General features: G+C 39.8%; 1 protein-coding gene across 1 annotated transcript in view; it reads right to left on the bottom strand.

The window, feature by feature from the left end:
- cdkal1 (CDK5 regulatory subunit associated protein 1-like 1) overlaps positions 1 to 20694 on the bottom strand; it is a 229014-nt gene that overhangs the window by 186386 nt on the left and 21934 nt on the right. Inside the window, exon 4 of the mRNA XM_034611257.1 lies at positions 8620 to 8704. Coding sequence (XP_034467148.1) covers positions 8620 to 8704 — 85 coding nt within the window. The remainder of the gene's footprint in view (positions 1 to 8619; positions 8705 to 20694) is intronic.

Genomic DNA, 20694 nt, shown 5'->3' with positions numbered 1-20694 from the left:
TTTTAGGATGAAATTGCGGTGGCCTCCCCACAGTTACTTTAATGGCTTGTTCAGACAGTGCAAAGATTCCTCTGTTCGACTGCTGCTGTATGCAATGTCCATATTAATGTTCTGTCCCGCTGGTGAGCAGATAATAGCATAATAACCTCTGACTTGAAACTCCATTACTGGAGCCGTATAAAAGACCTGCTGCAGAAATGAGAGGACATTATATCTAGTCTTTTAAATCCGACAGAAGCTGATAAACGCCAAGTCTGTTAGGAGCAGGGATTTTAACATTATTAGCCTTTCATCACATTACATTCATCCCTTCTGATGCCTGCTTTGCCTATCACCTGTTCTGATAAACAAGCTTAAAACAGGTAAGACCGTTACTTCACTTTCAGATTTCCTCACACAGAATTGGGTCTGACTGTTTGTTGTTGAGGTTAAATGTCTTAAGGTTTAAGCAGATACAAAGGAAGCGGAATCCAGCCTGACAGCAGCTAAATGATTTTAAATGGATAAGTCTGTTTGGTCTGGAATGCACAACGCTGACCTGGTTTTTATAGAAGTATTGTTACAGGTTCATGTTAATGTTAATTACATCAAAGCTGGAGGTGGATAAGGAGGATCTAACATAGTGGTGGAGAACTTTCAGCACTGTGGTCAGGGGAATTATCCGGGGTTAAGCTAACTTCATTGTCACGTCTATCTGCATCTTGGGCAGTGAAATATGAGCATATGAGCAAGACAACTTCTATAATAGCTTCTGTACATGTGGGACTGAACTGAGCCTCAAGTCTGAGGATCTTAACATTGAATAAATGACAGATGTGACGTGGTTGTATTTGGTGACAACGGAAAACAATACTTGTTGTGACCACTCACTTCATACTGAATCCTGCTTGACCGTAGGTCATTTGACTTAACAGCATAAGAAGAAAACAAAATAGGACAAAGCAATGCCAACGGAACAGAAGAAACGTGAGCTGCTAATAACCTGACTCATGAGGTCTGCTTTACTTCTGTGCATGTTTCATCTACATAGACCTGATGTCAGCAAGCTTGCTCAACTGTGAACTGCAGTTTGTTTTGTCACCATGAAAATGGAAATGTCATATAAACTAAATTAAAAACAAACGTCAAATCAATAACAAAATGACAGTACACAAAAAGGAAAGAATGGCCCATTTGAAAACACATAACAGACCATTTGCCTTCCATCTTACTTACCAGGCCAAAACAAATATGAAAATCGTTCATATCAGTCGATATTGATAATTATCTCAATAAATGTCACATTATTATGTCTTTAAGTTAAAAGACATATTTTTGCTCCTAAGTGAAGGTTGTGGTTTTAAACTCTTTTTTATGAGCAGAGGATCATAAACAATTGATAAACAGCAAAACATTTTACAAATGTGAGGAACATTATTTATGTGTTATACCGTCAATGTGTTTGCACAATGCATAAGCATTATATCAATATCTATTGGACATTTGTTATATTGCTATTGATGAAAATTATATCATAATAATCATTGATGTTGTTTTATTGCCCAGGCCTAAGTGCAATTTTGTAGATGTATGAGGCAGCCCTGGCCCTGGCATGGTTCTCCTACAGCCCTAGGCTCACTCAGCCCAACATATCATCACACCTGAATTCAGCTACACCCTCTATAACCCCTCTCTCTATGTATTTCTTTTTTCTTTCCCCCCCTTTTCAGTGTGTGCCACTGTGTCTCTCCCTCTCTATAACTTAATATAATCGTCTGCGTAGACCCCAAAATGTAGGCCAATGCCCCGCAGAACTGACGGATTAAATGCCAATCCCTAAATTGTAACGAAACCAGCCCGAGGCAGCAAGCTCTGTGTGTGTGTGTGTGTGTGTGTGTGTGTGTGTGTGTGTGTGTGTGTGTGTGTGTGTGTGTGTGTGTGTGTGTGTGTGTGTGTGTGTGTGTGTGTGTGTTAAAAAACTGCCTTTAGTAAACATCTCTAAAAGGTCACTGCAGATTTCAGATTGTTTATACTGTTCCATGCTGTCATGTCCTGATGAAAAGGAAACACTTGTGGCCTTAATGTCAGTCACTTTCACTGTGTCAGTTCATTTAAAACTACATGTTGTGGGGCCAAGTAGCTCCTCGCATTATAAGTAGTGTAAAAAGGAAACACTTCAGACCACACAGCAATGTCAGACTTTTGACTGATTCCTACAAGAAGAAACCAGACAAATGAGCAGTGTTTATGGTTTTCTGAGGCCAATCTCCAATCTATAATTAATGGAGCAGCTCAGGTTTTGCCATTTGAAAGTTCTATAATCTGACAGATTGCAGCCTCAGCTCTCTCCGGGTTTGGAGCTCTGGTGTGCTTTCTGTCACAGGTTGAAAAATTAGGGCTGTGGGATAACATATGCAAATTTTGTTTCAGGGTGGATTTTCCCCTTTAATGATTTTATTTGCCAAACATGACCTTTGCCTCTGGTAAATATGTGGCCGGGAATCAATGACATAAAATCACTTGCCCTGCAGATGCTGGGTTAGGCTGCAACACTTTACACCACCTGTAACTCCAGTATAAATCTATGGTGTGCCATAAGAACATTTTATCAAGTTGTTTAAAGATGTTAAGATCAATCCTACTGCTAAAAAGATATTTGTAAAGATATTTTTGGGGAACTTCAACCGTATCGACAGGATAGTTAAAGTGTTAAACAGAGACAGACAAAGGGGTTCACATGCACCAAAGGGCTGGGTTAGACCCAAACCTTGCTGCACGGGCGTACGCTAGCTCACCTAGTGCAAAACCCCAGGATCATTTCCTGGGGATACAAAATATGTGATGACCTCCAACTTTAGTAATAATATGATGGCTGTCAGCAAGGATTCTTTAACAGAAGACAGTGCATTAGAGAACCAACACTTCTAAAACGAAAATGAAGTCTTTACACAAAAAATATATCCAAGACATTTAAAAGGCCATGAAAATAAAGAATAAAGAATCTTTCGTGCACAATAGAATAAAAATGAAAAGCAACATTTCATGGATATAAAAGCAGCAATTTACTGCAACAAAGAAGCTGTACTCTTCAGATATGATCACAAAAGATATTTTCTACTTTAGTTTTATCTGGTCATATGATTCGTGAGCTATGACCTGCATGAAAAGCAGCAAACTTTTCACACTACACTCCCACTTCACTTTTGGCAACATGTGATCTACTATCAGTGGCCTTAAATTTAGAAAGAAACTTCTGCCAAGACAACTCTAAATCGACAATAGACTGTCCTATAGCCAGCGGGCATAATACATATTCACCACCCAGCCTACACATCTGTTATAAATACTCAGTATAAGAACAGCACACAACACTTTGGCCCTCTTCCAACACTTCATTCTGTGTTGTGCGTCCCTATTCAATTAACATTAATGATTTTTCTTTCTTATGGTTGGTTCATGAATATTAAAACAGTATTGAAATGAATGTAAATATAATGTGGGAATTGGAGTATTTTGAAAATAGAAGTACAGAACTCCGAGTTGGCTTCTAATTCGCTCAGCATACATTCCCTTGATCATACAAATTAGTAGAGACAGCCAAGTGTGGAAATTCAACACACACACAAACACACACACAAACACACACCCAAACACGCACATGCACACACACACACACACACACTTGAAAACACAGAGCAGTTTAATTACATGCTGTTGAGCAACTGTTTCTGTAATGCATTCCGCGTTCATTGATTTGAGAGGTCCCTGACACTGAATTACGTTATAGATTTCAGCATTTTAAACACACGCACACATACGCACCTAAATATACATACTAATTGACTTCTTAGCATTCAGAAGCTGCACTATTAGCAGTTAAGGCCACTTACTTAGCTCCTGATGCAGAAGTCTTGCTGACCGAGTGAACATCAGGGCAGTGAACGCCATCACTCTAAAAAGAAAGCTGGAAGGAATCCCATCTCCCACATGTGTCAACTCACCCCTGCATGTTGGGCTGTGTGATGGCACCATAATCTCATTTCCTGATAGAAGTAGTTTAATATCCAGATAAACATGCATGATAGGATTCTTACATAGGTGGTGAAAGATGTTAGTAGTGTTTTGTGTCAAACTTTTCAAACCCAAACCACGTCCATGCAACAGAAGTAGCTCCTCATTTTGTCTCGGTTGCACAGAGTCCATCTGTTCACAATTACCCTGCTCTGTGTCATGTTCACTCTCCTCCATGTTTGTTTGTGTTTCCCTCGTTCAAATTTCCTGCCTGCATCTGTGTTGTGTGGAAGAAAACACAGCAGCGTCCAAATGACGAGAAATATTGCTGTAAAGAGCTTTTTTTGGTACAACTATAAAGAAGAGAATTGAATGTAAAATAAGACATAATATAAAATGAGAGACATGTTTCTATCATTACACAAGTTGTATGTAACTAAGAATTGCTTGCTACTTATTATTGTCTTTTTGACCCTTGCTGCTTTAATACTGCAAATTTCCCCATTGTGGGACAAATAAAGGATTATCTTATCTTATCTTAATACCACTGAATTCTAGAGGTTAGACTTTACAGCACTAAACCAACTGGCCTGAGTGTAAATGGTAAATGGACTGTATTAATAGAGCACTTTTATCGTCTTACTGACCAACGCTTTTACAGTAGGAGTCACACATTCACACACATACACATTCATACAGTACAGCTATATTTTTAGTGCAGCCATTTGGAGTTCAGCATCCTGCCCAGGGCCACTTTGTCATGGGGACATCAGAAGCTGGATAGTGGACAACCCGCTCTACCACACAGCCAAAGCCCCTTATTCTACCCTTAACCCTAAACCAAAACTAAGGACAAGCTTCTTCTTTTTTTCAGCAAATTATTCATGATGAATCACAAACTTCATGAAACATCTGTATTCACTCTCATTCAGAGAATATCTTAAAACACATGCTGGTTTACATTGTGTCGGAAATGGAGTCAGAGATGGAAACTTGTACAGACACACATTAGCAGACGGCTCTTGAGGTTAGTACATTATTACCTGAAAAAGCTGAATCCAACAGACAAACAAACAAACTTGACTTTTCTACGTGTCCTCAAAAGAGAATCATAACTATACTCACTATAGATTTAACTTGCACTGATGCGAAACTCAAATGTGCTTAGTTCTCACATAAACAACATTGGCACATATGCTCAAACACACACACACACACACACACACACACACACACACACACACACACACACACACACACACACACACACACACACACACACACACACACACACACAAAATACTTTCACATAAGCTGCCTGGGCATCCATCCACCTGACTAACCCCATACACACACACACACACACCCACACCCACGAAACTCTTTTTCCCACACACTTGGCATGGATGCCAACTAAGCCCCAGTCCTCCAGAAGTAATAAACTGCCTTTTCACTGCGTCTCTCGAAACCATGAGAGAAGACGGCTGAAAGCCCCTGTGCCTCCATTTCAAACCCCTCAACTCATTTACTAGGACACGGTTGCTTCTGTGACCATGCATTTGTGTGTGTTGCTTGTACATAATGTCCCACACGCCACCGCCATGGGAGACAATTTGTTTTACACACTAATGTACACACACAAGTAATGTGGGACTGAAGGACAAACTGGCCTACAAAGGGTTTTTTAACATAAACAGGACCCGAGTTAATTATGTGAGGTAAAAAAAAAGGAGTAAAAACATCCTATAGTCACACACACAATTGTAATTTCAGTGGACAGTGTTAAAACACAAAATAATAGTAATAAACCACTATAAACCCAAACCTCACAGGAGGAGAGTTAATATTTACTGTCAGTCAAGACGGATCTTTCCTTTGACTGGAAATCACAAAAGTGTTTCCTCCCCTTCCCTCCTTGCTGGGATATATTATTAAAAAGAAACTCCAGCATAGAGGGAGGTCTCCTTCAACATTAACTTTAAACTGTGACAAAGCGTAACCGCATTACTAATGATGTCTTTATTATAGACAAGTGTGTACAGAACAGCAAGCACACAGCTTGATATTTTAGCAGCGTAATGTCGTCCAATTACCTCAGATAGAGTCAAAATTAGAGTCAGAGAGGAGAGACTTGCACAGAAGCATATTAGCAGACGCCTGATGAAGGTTAATACATTATTACCCATGAAACCTGTATCAAACACACGAGCAAACCTCCATCCTGTTTACAGAGAACATCTTGATAGCAGACAGAAACACAATAAAAGGCATTTAACTGATACCATGTAAATTTGGTGCATGTCAAACATATTCATCAACCACAGAGTAGCACAGGTGCGCCGCAAATGGAGGTGTGAGAATAATAATGTCTTTTAAAAAACGTTTTAAATGTATTAATCAATTTTACCCCTTTATCTGTGTGTGTATTACAGGTATCACTCGTGTTGTGGGGACCTAAATCAGCTGACACGGTCACATTATGAAGACATGTTTTAAGGTTAGGTTAAGATTGGGTTTAGGTTTAGGATTTGGCAAGTAGTAACTTTGGTTAAGGTTAGAGTAAGTCTGAAGGAAAGCAAGGTAAGTGGATCTAATGTCCTCTGAAATCATGGAGACTGTGTGTGTGTGTGTGTGTGTGTGTGTGTGTGTGTGTGTGTGTGTGTGTGTGTGTGTGTGTGTGTGTGTGTGTGTGTGTGTGTGTGTGTGTCTCTGTGTGCGCGCGGGCGCTTGTGGTACCAGGAGGTGAAGGCCTAATGGCTAGTGTATGACTGAGCGCGAGGGCAGCTTGTGTGCCTGCCTCCGTCTCTCAGGGGTAAAAATGAAAAAGAAAATTCAGTGGGCATTTGGAATCTGTCTGATCCCATACCCCCTCATTTCTGTGTCTCCATCATGCAAGCAGCAAGTGATGAAAAGCAGAAAAAACTTTTTATTCACTGTGTGTGTGTGGGGGGGGGGTTGTGTGCACAACCGCATGCCTGTGTGTGTATGCCTCCCTGTGAATAGAGCATTAATTGCATTAGCATTACAGCTGGGTGATTTCCAGTCAAAGAAAAACTCTGGCATCAACAAGGAAGACATTTCCTAAGTCCTGAAGTGTGTTATTATTTTGTGCATTTCAATTGAAAAAGTCTTTGCATGAAAATTGGCATGACAGAAAGGGTGAAAGAGAAAGTGGCTGAAGCAGAAAGACAGGATGATTGCACTGATCGAGATGGCCAAGTGAAACCGTTCACCCTTTAAACTGTGATATTGCCTTATGATAACTTACTCCATTCTGATGATTCAAACATCCAGAATATAAAGTACGACAGATGATAGATTGCTTCTTTTTGCATTTAGCCACAATGCAAATTGTCTATAAAGACAGCCAATTAAAAAGCCTATAATTTGTCCATTCACACATGTCAGACAACTGTCCTGCTGCAAAACAAACAAAACTATTTGCAGAGCTAAGACTGTGGAACTAAAGGTTTGCTCTTCTGTTTTGACAGCGCTTGAAACAGCCCAAGTAATGTCTTCTCCCTACAAACATTTCTCACAGTTGATAAATTCAACTTTGCCCATAAAATGTCAAAAAATACAAAATCCTAAAAACCCACGTTAACAAAATCTTGTTTAGCGTCACCAACAGTCCCAAACCTTCAATTTATTATCATATAAGACAATGAAAAGAGCAAATAAATGCTTTAAAAGTCAAAAAGTGACTAAAATCATTAGTGCCAATTAATTAAGCTCTTCTTTATCATACATGAGTTGGGGGGGATATAAATTATGAATAGTAGATATATAAACAGTCAATATATTCATAGTATATTCACTGAAGTAAAGCTTGAAGCTACAATAACCATGATTTTACATAGAGAATCACCTTGTTACTCAAACTCTAGTTTTCTCTCGCTACCACAAAAGCACACGCCTGCCAGGTGTGTGTGTCTGTGTATGTGTGTGTTTGTGAGTGTGTGTGTGTGTGTGTGTGTGTGTGCCCCTGATGGAGGGAGATTAATCAAAATGTAAAACAGTTTCTAGCTTAATTTCTCTGTGTTTATGCAAATGTGCGTGCCTCTCTCGCTCTGTATTTCGACAGTGAGCGAGATCAGTGGAACAGTGAGTAGGTGGAAACTGATGCAAGAGAAAGTGCATTTTGTGTAACAAAACCTGAATGGAAACAGCATAAATGATAAAAAGCCACATTCATTTGTGTTTTTCCTTGGCTATGCTGGATATGTTGCTGTAGACCAAATGAATTTTGTTATTCATATTATTCTAACCGTCTCATATTTTACATATTTATTTGGTGATTTGATGTAATTAATCTCACATTGAATTTGCAAATAAATTCTGACTGAATTTTATATTTTCATACAAAACGACATGGAAACTATTCAGACCTGGTTGTGAACATGATCTCGTGGTTTCACAGTGGAAAGAAAATGTTTTTGTATTTCCTTTAGTTCTTATTCCAGCAGCCAATCAAAGTAGTCTTGCTTGATTTTTCTGCCAAAACATGTTTTAATTACTTTAATCAGCGATGTTTGTTTCTTATATTTGAATCTGAATTCTATAAAACTAAAACTCTTCTAACGACTGCATAAAATACCAAAAAGATGGCAAAGTGTGTATTTTCATTACTTGATTGAGTTTCTGAAGTGGTCCTCTGCAGGGTTCTTCACAGTGCAGCTGTTCAGCAACCACAGGTCTGCTTCTGCTGGGTCATCTATAGGAAGAGAGAAAGTTCATTGATTTTTATGAAACATAATCCCAACCACAAAGAAAACACACTATATATACACACATATAAATATGTAAAACTAATCAACATGTAGTCACAACTAATCATATAACACAAGATTCAACATAACCCAGAAATATGTAATTGGTTTCAGCACAGTGGGTCAATGTGTCACACCGTAATGATCACACACGTTTCACTAATTTTCAACCAGTCACTTCTATTTTAAGTTGTGAAAAAAAAGATGTGTCCTTCACACAGAATAATCTTTAACAAGCTTTACAGTTTCTAAAGGTCTCTATGAGAATTTGAGCTATAATTTAGAAACACAGGTATGAGTTTTCTCTTATTTTTCTTGTGCATGTTCTCATCTTGTTTAATTACTTTAATTCCACCTGTGTTCGTCTGTGTCACTCGTTTCACTCTGGCTTCCCTGCAACTAATCAAAAATGTTGAAGTCAGGTTTCTGAAGGCCAGAAGAAAAGAGGTACGGATTCGATTTGATTTCTAAATGTTTTGTTGGCAATTTGTTTGAAAGCCTGTAAATAGTTTGGCATGTTTCTGTCCTGAAGATTTTAAGTTTATTGTTGTTGTTTTTTTGCTAAAAATGTAAAACAATGTAGCAACACAAGCTATTTTAATGTAGTTTCTTAATAAAGTTTTTTTTTTAAGTCCCTTTAAGTTACCAGAGGGATCCCATCCAGCACCACTAGCACATCAGGTATATGTGCAGTTTTATAAAACTTTTTTTTAAAAGCTGCAACTCTGCTTTGCATGGCCTCCTCAGACATGTGGATTTATGCTGGTAGCTGAAATGATTGGTCAATGCCAATCCATCTGCTTTACTCAAAAGCACACCTATATTGTTTTACTTAGTTATTAAACTTAAGACGAATAAAAGATAATTTAAACATGTTTGATCCACATGTCCACACACAGTAGTTGTGAGGACACAATGAATTCTAAAGTCCCTTACTTTATCAAAACTAAATGCCCAACCCACACCCAAATTTAAACCCAAGTCTAACTCTCATAGTGAGTCCTACTCTTAAAACAGCCTTTAAACAAACATAGAAAGATATGTACACACGCTCACACACATCTGTGTGTTGCTCCATGCGATGTTAAGCTCAGCTGCTACTCAAGGCGATGGTGGCAGGCTTTGCATGGCACTGCCAGGAGAGCTGTCACACACACAGACACATATACTCGAGGGGATATGGCACGGCAGGGGTGGGGAGCTAGAAGCTCGCTCCTTTACGCTACATTGAACCAGGTATTTCACTTACAATCAGCTTCCCAGCTGCAGTCAAGCAAACACACAAACACACAAATACACACAGTATTTCCTGCATTAATTAATTTGATACACACGCACAGTATTTTTCACACAGCAGGTCCCAGGATGCAGAGAAAGCAAAGATTACCAGCCAGACCACAATTTGCCTTTGGTTAAATCTGCTTTTCAAGCCTTCACTTTTACCAAAACACACACACAGTTGTTGTTAGCTTTAGGATAACTGTTCAGGATAACTCTATTCATAGAAATTACGATTTCCTGCAACACACATGACGCAACACCATCAACAAAACAAACCCAAACCCATGATTTGTGTCCTGCCGATGTGACTCACGTTGTTTTAGTGCTTTTCTGAGACATGCAGCTGTACTTTTTTCTTTTATGAGACATCATTAAGTCGAACTTACAGCCTGATACAATCATCTAAAACACCCCAAGGCCCAAACTGCTGTGCTGAATCATTAAAACATGAAATATAACCTTGATGCCCTTAAAGGTTCTTTAAAAAGTATCAAAACATTGTGATTCTAAAGATGTGGATTGAATTTTCTCTTTCAGATTAGGGCTTTACCTTATCATGCTTATTTAACTCTGTTGACAATTAGCATAATACAAGGTTTTTAATTAAACTTACTGACATTTGAAGACACCTTGATAATTATTTCATAGGTGATTGTGCTGGGACTGCAATAGATCTTTTGTCTTAGCATATATGTGCAACCAAGACATTGATCGTTTACCCAGAGTCAAAAGTTATTTGTGATTCATTGTGAGTAATTAAAAGAAATGTTGTACCCTCGTAGTTTGTCCATGGTTCTGGTTTTGTTAAGGTTTAGGGTAGAGTAAGGGGTCCCAACAAAGATATCTATGAACTAGTGTGTGTGTGTCTCATAAGGAGAGAGAGAGAGAGAGAGAGAGAGAGAGAGAGAGAGAGAGAGAGAATAAGTTCAGCTGGCCATTACGTGTACCTTTATTTGTCTAGGCAACCGACACACACACACACTCACAAACACACACATTAACACAGGACTAGTGGGAGTGATCTCAGCTGTGTGGTTGCTGTCTCCTCTGTGTCCTAAGGGAGGATTTCCAGACCGACAATAACAACCTCTCCATCACATTAACACACACACACACACACACACACACACACACACACACACACACACACACACACACACACACACACACACACACACACACACACACACACACACACTAAACTATCCTTTCTAGAGTCAGCACAACTTCCAAATACACTACAACTACACTGAATAAGATAACTAAAAAGCAAAACGGAAGCACACAGGGTTTCAACAGCCTCAGGGTGGATTTACTGGGGAAGAATGGTGTGGCAGCTGTCACCCTTAAAAAAGGCCTCGTCACCCCTGCTTCCACACCAGGTTTGGACAATCTCATTCAAAATTGTAAATAATTAGTAATGGGTGGTCAGAAATTTCCAAGAGGGAAACTCTGATGTCCAGATGTAAGTGAATAAGAGATGACACCCCCCTCTGCCAACAGAAGAAGGCCCGAACGACAGACAGGGGAGGTGTTATGCAGAGATCTGCCTGCGGAGGATGGTGACAGTTTGTTAAATGAACCAACTCATATATAATGAATTAGCATAACAACGGACTATTACTTAGATCCTAATCCTCGGATGAGTTTTTTTAATTTTTAATTTATTAATGATATAGTCAGTAAAATGTCACTTCATATATAACAAGGTATTATTTTCAAGTCTTTCAAATGTTTTTCTTTTTTTACTTTGAAAACTTCAAACTATAATTGATAATTGATCAAATCAGTAACAATGCTATTTAAAATACTCCTGGCATAATTTAAGAGAGCATAACCATATGCTGTGCTTGGCCAAGACATGAGCTACACAACAGCTCATTGTTCACATGATTTTGAAATCCTTGTTTTTCATCACTGAAGCAAAGCAGCCATGGATTCTGTCCAAATACCCACACTAATGACTAATTTTCAGATTCAAACCTCTAAGGCCCTTTCAGTCCTGGAGGTGACAACGGCAGCAGCTGTTCTTGATCCTGCACCAGTCTTAGCTGATAAGCAGTGTCCAGTGGCAAAGGGATGACACAGTCAAAACTATAGGCAGCCGAAATCTGGGCCAGTTTCACATTGGTAGCCACCACATGTCCCCGTCAGTGCAATTACTGCTGCCAGGGAACTGAGGCTCAAAGCCTCCACCAGGCAGTGAAATCAACTGAGACAGGAGCTGCTTCTATGTCAGAAAAGAACACAAGAAAAATGTATGGATGGCAGAAGCCACTGGCAACTACTGAGAACTTTCACCTTGTTAAAACGTGCTACGCTCATCTTTTTTTTTACTAAACAACTCAAATATTACTGACAGTCCATGACTAAGTGATGGTGTTTTCAAAGAGGTTCAGAGTCAAATGTACTGAAGTGGTAAAGTCTGGACTCTTCTCAGGACAATTATGTTTGTTTTAAACCACTGTTAAAACAAAAGCAAACAATGAAATCTGACCACAACAAGGGAGCAGAGTATGTTTGCTTTAACTTGCCCAAGAGAAGGTTATAATGGCTAGAGAGAAAACATTAAAAACATGACAGTAGATACATATGAGTTGGGAGGTGACATTTCCCAGCGACACAGAATCTGATGAAAATAATACTGTGACCTAAACTTGAAGGACATAAATTGAAATTACCCTTAAAAGAGAACTATTGTGACAGGGAATATGAAACACATTTTTATGAGGGCATGCCACCTCTTCAATTTCAAAAGATGGTGCTCAGAAATTCCAGGTCCTTCTTGATACCACATTTAAAGCAAACAGCAAGAAAAATCCGCAAAGCACTTGCTAAGGCCTGGCAAACTGTAAATCATGCTGTTCCCTAGAGAACATTCCTTTGAGTATGTTCACGTGTATGGTGTTAAATATCATCAGGCTGCACTTCAGAAGTTATGCCTGCAAATCATTCTCAAAATGCACAAAAATGAAAACTGCAAGTCTGTGGGTTTTCTGAAATGTAAAAAAATTACTCCAAAAAAGTCTCATACGCTCACAATTTTAATGAAGATGCTAGTGTAACTTTATGCGGAGGTGAATCAGGTGCCAGTTGGGAGAGTAGCGACTGACATTGATTGCCCAGAGCCGGCATGAGAAATCCTTCATCTCCACAGTTCACACCACAATTTACTGCCTGGATTAATTCTTATTCCTCCATAAAATCAGTAAAAGGAAGAAGGCTACAGTCTGTGGGTGGCACTGACAGTGGCTGTCACATTCTCAGTGACAGCTGCTTCTGCTGAGCAAACTTTGTTATTTGGAAATGATCTAGACATAACTGTTATCGTCCCTGTCACAGATATACAGTCATGGTTGTCATTGGCAATAACACAGACTTTGCAGAGCAGTAATAGCAGTTACGGTTAAAAATGTAAGATGGCACATTTCTAAGATGCTCTCCATTCTAGAAAATAGATAACTATTATGTTAAATAGATATTTTTTATGTTATCATTGTCCAAGATTTTATGGCATCATTGATCATTGAATCTTTATAAACTATTTGCATACGTTATCCTTTCCAAAACACAGATAAAAGGGGACGTACAAACTGGATTCTGGGAACTTGGCCAACTATGATATGAAATACAAACAGTGTAAAAACAGATGACTTGACTGTGCAGACAGATCGTTCACATTTGCAACATTCTTCACCGTGTGAGAGTTAAACTCAAGTGAGGAAACCATAACATCACACAGAACACCGTATCTTGACCGTGTGGAGGAGACTATGTTATTGATTCATTGGTCCCAACATGTGCGTTTTTCAGTGTGGGAAAGCAACTGGAGATACCCTTCAATGACTCAGCACTTTAGAGGCCATAAATTCCATTTACACAATGACAAGGCTGCTATTGGGAAATCTCTGAAATGTCAGATTTGCATATGATTTGCATATGTATAGGGTTGCAGCCAATGGCAGGGGACTTTTGTTTAATTTTGCATATCATGGTCATCTGGCAATTATGTGATTGGTAGTGAGGACAGCATGTGCACAGACTGTGGCTTTATCTTCTATCTGATGAAGACAAGGCCCAGAGGGTGAGACAAGCATCCCAGTATGTGTGTGTTTGGACATGCTGATCTAATGCAGATGTGTGTGTGTGTGTGTGTGTGTGTGTGTGTGTGTGTCAAGAGTTGATAGATGTGAAGGGTGTGTGAAGAGGTGACAGAGAACATTCCTACAGTGAGATCAGGTTTTAAGTATAATTTTAGATGCTGTGTAATATTTCTATATTCTGCCTTATACAGATGTAACATTGAGTACCCCCCCCCAAAAAAAAAACATATAAAACAAACCTAATTGTTTACCTGCAAACACATATGATGATTTTACCAGCTCTTCTCACAATTATTGTCTTGGTATTATTTTCAGACTAATTTACACTGTGTGGATTTTTCAACAAACGATCAAAAATCTGACATATGATGAGGGAACTAATATCTATGAGTGTGACGAATTTGGTGCAGCTTGATTGAATTTAAGCGGACTGTTGGGCCTTGGCAGAGGAATGTGCTTTATTCAGTGCCTGTCTGCTTGTGGTTGTATAGCAGGACACAGAGAGTTTCACCTCCACATGTCTCAGTGTGTCTCAGTGTCTCTCCCTCTCTCTCTCTCTCTCTGTCTCTCTCTCAAACACACAAATACACACACACAACAGTATGGTACTTTTTCACTCAGTCTGCAGCCCAGGAGCCTGTTCTATAATTGTATTCAATATAAGAAATTTATTCCATCTGACCCCCAAATAAATTGTTTTTTGTGTGTATTTGAGTTTCTCCTCCAATACTCTCAAGCAGTTGACCCCACTACCACCATACATAAGAGGAAATTGACCTCAATGTGTGTGTGTGTGTGTATTTATAAGGAGGTAAACTACGTGTGTATGGAGGTGTACCTTAGCTCATCACTTTAAAACATCCCCGCTGACTGACTCATATGACTAAATCTAATCCATGAGGTTATTCCGGCGTGTCCATCTGTGTGCATGTGTGTGTGTGTTTGAGCTATTCACCCTCAATTCTACCCACAACCAATCATACAAGAGGCTGGGGTGATGAAAAGGCAGCACCTGGGGGTGTGTGTGTGTGTGTACGCTTGTGTGTGTGTGTGTGTGTGTGTGTGTGTGTGTGTGTGTGTGTGTGTGTGTGTGTGTGTGTGTGTGTGTGTGTGCGCACACATATGCACAAGGTCATACATAGAAACGAGAGAGAGGGTTATGGGAGCAGGTGCATGCACCAAATAAGTATGGGTGGAAAGATGGACAAAGCAAAGAGCGGGAGTGAGGATCAGATGGCAGCTACTGTATACAAAAAGAGATAAAGCAAAAGGAATTAAAGGAATAGTAAGGAACGACAGACATGGAAGAGGGTCAACCTTAAAGAGGATTAAAAGGAGAGTAGTGAGTGTGAAGTGGAGGCAGCTGATCATCAGCAGCCTAACAGGGTTTTAAGGATGAGCGAAGATGTCAGCAACAATGAGAAGAAAGAAAAAGAGCCAGAGTGAGAAGACAAGAGATGTGAACGAAATACTATAAAAAAAGAGATGAAAGTGGAAAAGAGTGAATAGGGGAGTTGGTAAAAAGCAGATGCAAAGATAAGTGGGTATGAAACGCAAGAGGCCTAAACACAACATCCATGTGTCAGGTCTGTCAAATTTAAATTATACAAATATTTTGTTTCATGCAACACTGTAAAATGATGTATTCTGCTGTGTTTGCACATTATGTCTATTGCTAATTTGCCCACAGGTGTGAGCGGCACCCTACAGGGAAACAGATGAGGCTCAGCTGCACGGTCAGAGGAAACACACAAACAATAACAGCCAAAATGGGAATAAGGTTAATTTCCCTCAACTCCCATGTATCCACTGTATGCAGATGTGCTAATTCACAACTGAAAACTGTTAACTAAATGTGCTGCAGTTGTTCACTGTAAACAGACAAACCCTTTACACACTAAAGTGAGAACGTTGTGAATGGAATTGAATTCACTTGTTTCCTTAAAAGCAGCAGGTTAAAACAAACGTGTATGTCTTTATTAGGTGTAATTTATCTTTGCAACATAAAATACATTTAAAAACTTGGATTGCTGCCTGGAGAGAGGAGTCTTTGTGTGTTGTTTCACTTACTTCCTCCCCTACAGAGCTCATGCTCAAGCTATGCCTTAACAGCATCTTGTTTTTGTAAAATATATTGTTATCATTCTGGAAATGTGGATAGCAAAATGATCAATGTATAAAGGTTTGCAGGCGATTACCAAGAGGAGACTTGACAGAGGTGTGTAAGTCCAAGAGAAAGGTGACACACAGCACAAGGAACTGACTCTTATAGCTGAACAATTGAGTTTCACCTCAACCATGGTGATTCAAGACCACAGAAGAAAAGTGTTTTTTGCTTAAAATAGCTTGTATAAAAGCCAGTGAGTGGGAAATAAATGGTTTTAAGAGCATTTATACCATTAAACAGGACAATAATGTGTCTGGTCTTCTTTGCCTCCACTGTTGTGAAAATAAAAAAATGTAGCACTGTCTATTGAGGATATTCCTGAGGCCCAATGAGTCTGCTCCGAAAAAGAAGGTATAGATAATGGATCATACACCATTGGTGTGTTTGAAATGGAATGAAGCATTGTGTCACACACCCACACATGTCCTGCGAAATTCAATACTTTAAACTACAATGCTGTCCATTTAAAAATGTATGTAATCCACTCATCAGCACAAGGGGCTTTAAATTAAAAAGGACACAAAATAGCCAGAGTGAAAATGCAGCTAAAGATAGCAGACAATACACAAAGAATGAAATATTTTAGTCGTTATTTCAAAAGATGTGTAACAGAAGCTAAAGTTTAAGATTGCAACCCTAAAGTTCTTAATGACATTCCTGTATCTTTGGGGGAAAAAAGTAATCCTCAAGCCCTGAGAATACATCCTATTTGACCTCTGCACTGCGATAATGCTGTATAAACTAACTCTGTTCCTTAAATAGGTTAATTTACAAATACGTTCAGTAACACGTTCAGTAAATGGCGCTGTTATCTAAATAATTAAATACTTCAGTGTTGATATGATTGCAACTCATAATGAAATGGAAATCTTGCTTTCTAGCACTGTAGAGCTTCTGTGGTGATTACTCTACAAACACATAACCTCCCTTTCACTGGATTTTCACTGGATTTTCACAATTTCCATTTCAGACAGAGCTACATAAATTCCCAAACTCTATCTGACATTCTGACACAAGCTATACACATATTAGTTCCATCTATCACTGTACAGGAGAACAAAGCAACAAGAACTGAATGCAATTGTAAATTGCACACACTGTCTTTGCAGTAGTTTCAATCCAATGTGGATGAAATCTCCTCTAATGTTCCACTGTACGAGTGACTTTTACTAAACTACAACAGAGAAGTGTTTGAGATGTGCAGGTTTTCCAGACCACAGAAACAGATCTATGGTGTCTCGGATCCCCCTCTGGTCTTTGGCCGTGGTAGATGATATATGAGGGCAAAGACGTCTGGCTGTGTGTGTGTATTTGTGAATGTGTGTGTAAGTAAGAGAGAGAAGAAGCAGACAGCAGCCTTAGGGGTCAATATGATGCTCCTGGTGCTTCACACACAGACCACACCATGACCCACTTTCAATCCCATCCCACAAATACCCCCTCCCATACATTCCTACATGCATGCATGCACGCACGCACAAACACACACACACATCTCTCCCTTGTTATTTCTGCCTTCTACCCTCCATCCATTCCACCCTCCATCTCAAACACATCATCTTTCCTCCTCCACTGCCCCATCTCTCATCTCACACACACACACACACACACACACACACACACACACACACACACACACACACACACACACACACACACACACACACACACACACACACACACACACACACACACACACACACACACACACACACACACACACAGGACATGCTGACCTTGGGATACAGTGCAGTGGTGGTTTATAGGGGTAAGCATGATGGGGCAAAGGGTGGCTTTGGGGTGAATAGATACACTTGACTGAGCTAACAAGCCCCGCATGGCCTTACTGGCTGATTGGCTGACCGGACAGCTGGATGCCAGGCTAACTGGCTGGGAGGACAGGTGGGCTGCAGGGCAGGGTGGGGCACTGACCCAACTCCACAGTGTGGGGTATCACAATCAAGTCAGAGAGTGAGATCAGTGTCATGAAAGTGAGATTTACAAGGACATAACCGGATCGAATAAAACTCCTTGCTGCTAAGCAAGACTGACAATGCTTTGTAGGTAATTTAGGTACAACTACAGGTACAAGGACTGGATGAACTGGAACAAAGGTATTTAACCATTGTGAGTCCTACCCCATACCAAGGTCATACCCCTTGTCTTATATCTTCTAAATCAATTTGGTGCTGAATAAAAATGGGTCACTACATAGAGAAACAGATTATGTTACAAAAATATTTATCCTTGTGTCACAATAATCTTGGTGACAATAAGGGCACGGTCAAACATACACAAATCTTTCACTGGCGAATCTTCACCTCCCGTTCACCTCCAATCTCTGCAAGCTGGGGGGCATATGAAACATTGTTTTCCTGTGGTGGAGGATATTGCATAGTGGCTCCGCCTGAAGTTCAATGAGTGGATGAACTCTGACCTGCAATATTCACTTTGTATTCATGTATGTGTGACCAGGCCCTGAGAAAGAAAAATATCCTTTGTCAAGTCTGAATTGCTCAAACAATATCCACCTATCAAAATGATTGAGCTAAGTCAACAGAGCAGTAAATCAGCTGCAGGCCATGACAACATTTAAGGAATAACAGTGTCTGCAGCACACGGCTGAAGTGCATTTCCAAATCCATTTTTGCTGGTGTAACACTGGAAAAAGGGGTCGCTGTGCCAAACGCATGGTTCAACAGAGTTGTACTTAGTCTCTTAATTAATCATGGGAGTGTTTCTGGTGTGACATGCAAGGCAGCTCCCATCTCCACCTATGCCCTCTCCTATTCCCTTTAAAAGGCAGGTGTGCTTGCACATAGCAGACTGTTATTGAAAGGGAAGATTTGTGGTCAGAGATGCCATTTTTCTGAAGGAGAATGAGTTGCACAAGCAGATCATCCTTGTGTGTATTAAGTAAGCAGTGTGTGCACTTAATGCACCTGGCTATGTGGGCACATATAACTATCTTGATTAGTTTTCCCCTTTAAATAGCAGCGAACATTGCACCATCTTCAGACCAGGATTTTGTTGGTCACATTGGCTTTCCACTGCCTCAGGATAGTAATGTGCCAGCGATGCGCCTGACCACACCTCATTTTAAGAGCAACAATCCCACTGATGCTCAGATGGGCACAAGTGCATTTGCTATTTAAACGACGAGGCCACTAGACAGAAAAATAACAACTGATGGGGCTCTAAGGGTGCAATCTGAGAATTTATAACCATAACCAAGTCTCTATTAGGATGACTCATAAAGGGCAAATGTAACAGACACACACACACAAAGCATGTGATGTGAGAGTGGGTGAGGCATGACAAGTTGGGCATGTCAGATTAGGACAACAAGACAGATTCCCAGCTGACAACATTTCTGTCTAAAAGGTTCCCTCTCCTCAGGGAGTCTCTGTGTGTGAGTGTGAGTGTGTGTGTGTGTGTACATTTGACTCTCTGACGTGGCAAATTGTGAATGGGCCACAGATAATTTAAGAGTTTTACCTCCTATCACGTTTTATAAGGAAGCGCTCGCACAGGCACGCAGTCACACACACACACACTCATGTTCACACACAGAGGGGCCTTGGGGTTTTGGCGGTTGGTCTATGTGTCTAGCAGGGAGAGCAACCACTCAGCCGTGGATGATAAAGCAATCAACTGTCATTAAGGGAACATTGACTGCAGCTACACACACGCACACAAATACAGCTTTCCACAACACACACACAGGTCAGTCACCGGTGGAAAATTGTCGCCTTTTTGAGATTTATTAATACATTTCCACTAATAACATGTGTCCTAATATCACTCCTTATTTTTAGACGAGGTGAGAAGCACATAAATAATACATACCTGAAGTATTGAGAGTTACAATAATTATTTCTTAGTCTATCAGAAATGTTGTGCAATTATTTTGATAATCAATTAATCATGACTGCAGATTTTTCAATGTGAGCGGTTCCCCTTTCATAAATGATTGTAAATTAAACCTCTTACATCCTTATACCCTTGAAATTTGTGTGTATTTTATAATAATTATTTGAACAGATTGCAAGATAAGAATCAGCAGATTAATCAACAATGAAAATGATGATTAATTGCTGTCCTAAACAAAATTTGCGCAAATATCAATTGACAAGAAAGCAGTTAGATGTTTACAAATAACCAAAACACCACACAAACAAACAAAAAGCACTGAAGCAAAAACACATCTTTCTTTCTCATTGGCAGTTAATCTTCTGATGCAACTGCAGAGCAACACCAGCACAGAACTGGAACTAAGTGCAGCAGATGACCCAGTATTTGTACAGGTTTACTGCAACTGTAGTTTGTCCTGTTGGAACTCAATCCATGCATCCATCTTTGTCCACTGCTCGTCCTGATGTTG

This window comes from Hippoglossus hippoglossus, chromosome 16, assembly GCF_009819705.1.
Source record: "Hippoglossus hippoglossus isolate fHipHip1 chromosome 16, fHipHip1.pri, whole genome shotgun sequence".
Classification (NCBI taxonomy): Eukaryota; Metazoa; Chordata; class Actinopteri; order Pleuronectiformes; family Pleuronectidae; genus Hippoglossus; species Hippoglossus hippoglossus.
The sequence above is the reverse complement of the archived record's forward strand: the minus strand, read 5'-3'. Positions and strand labels throughout refer to the sequence as shown.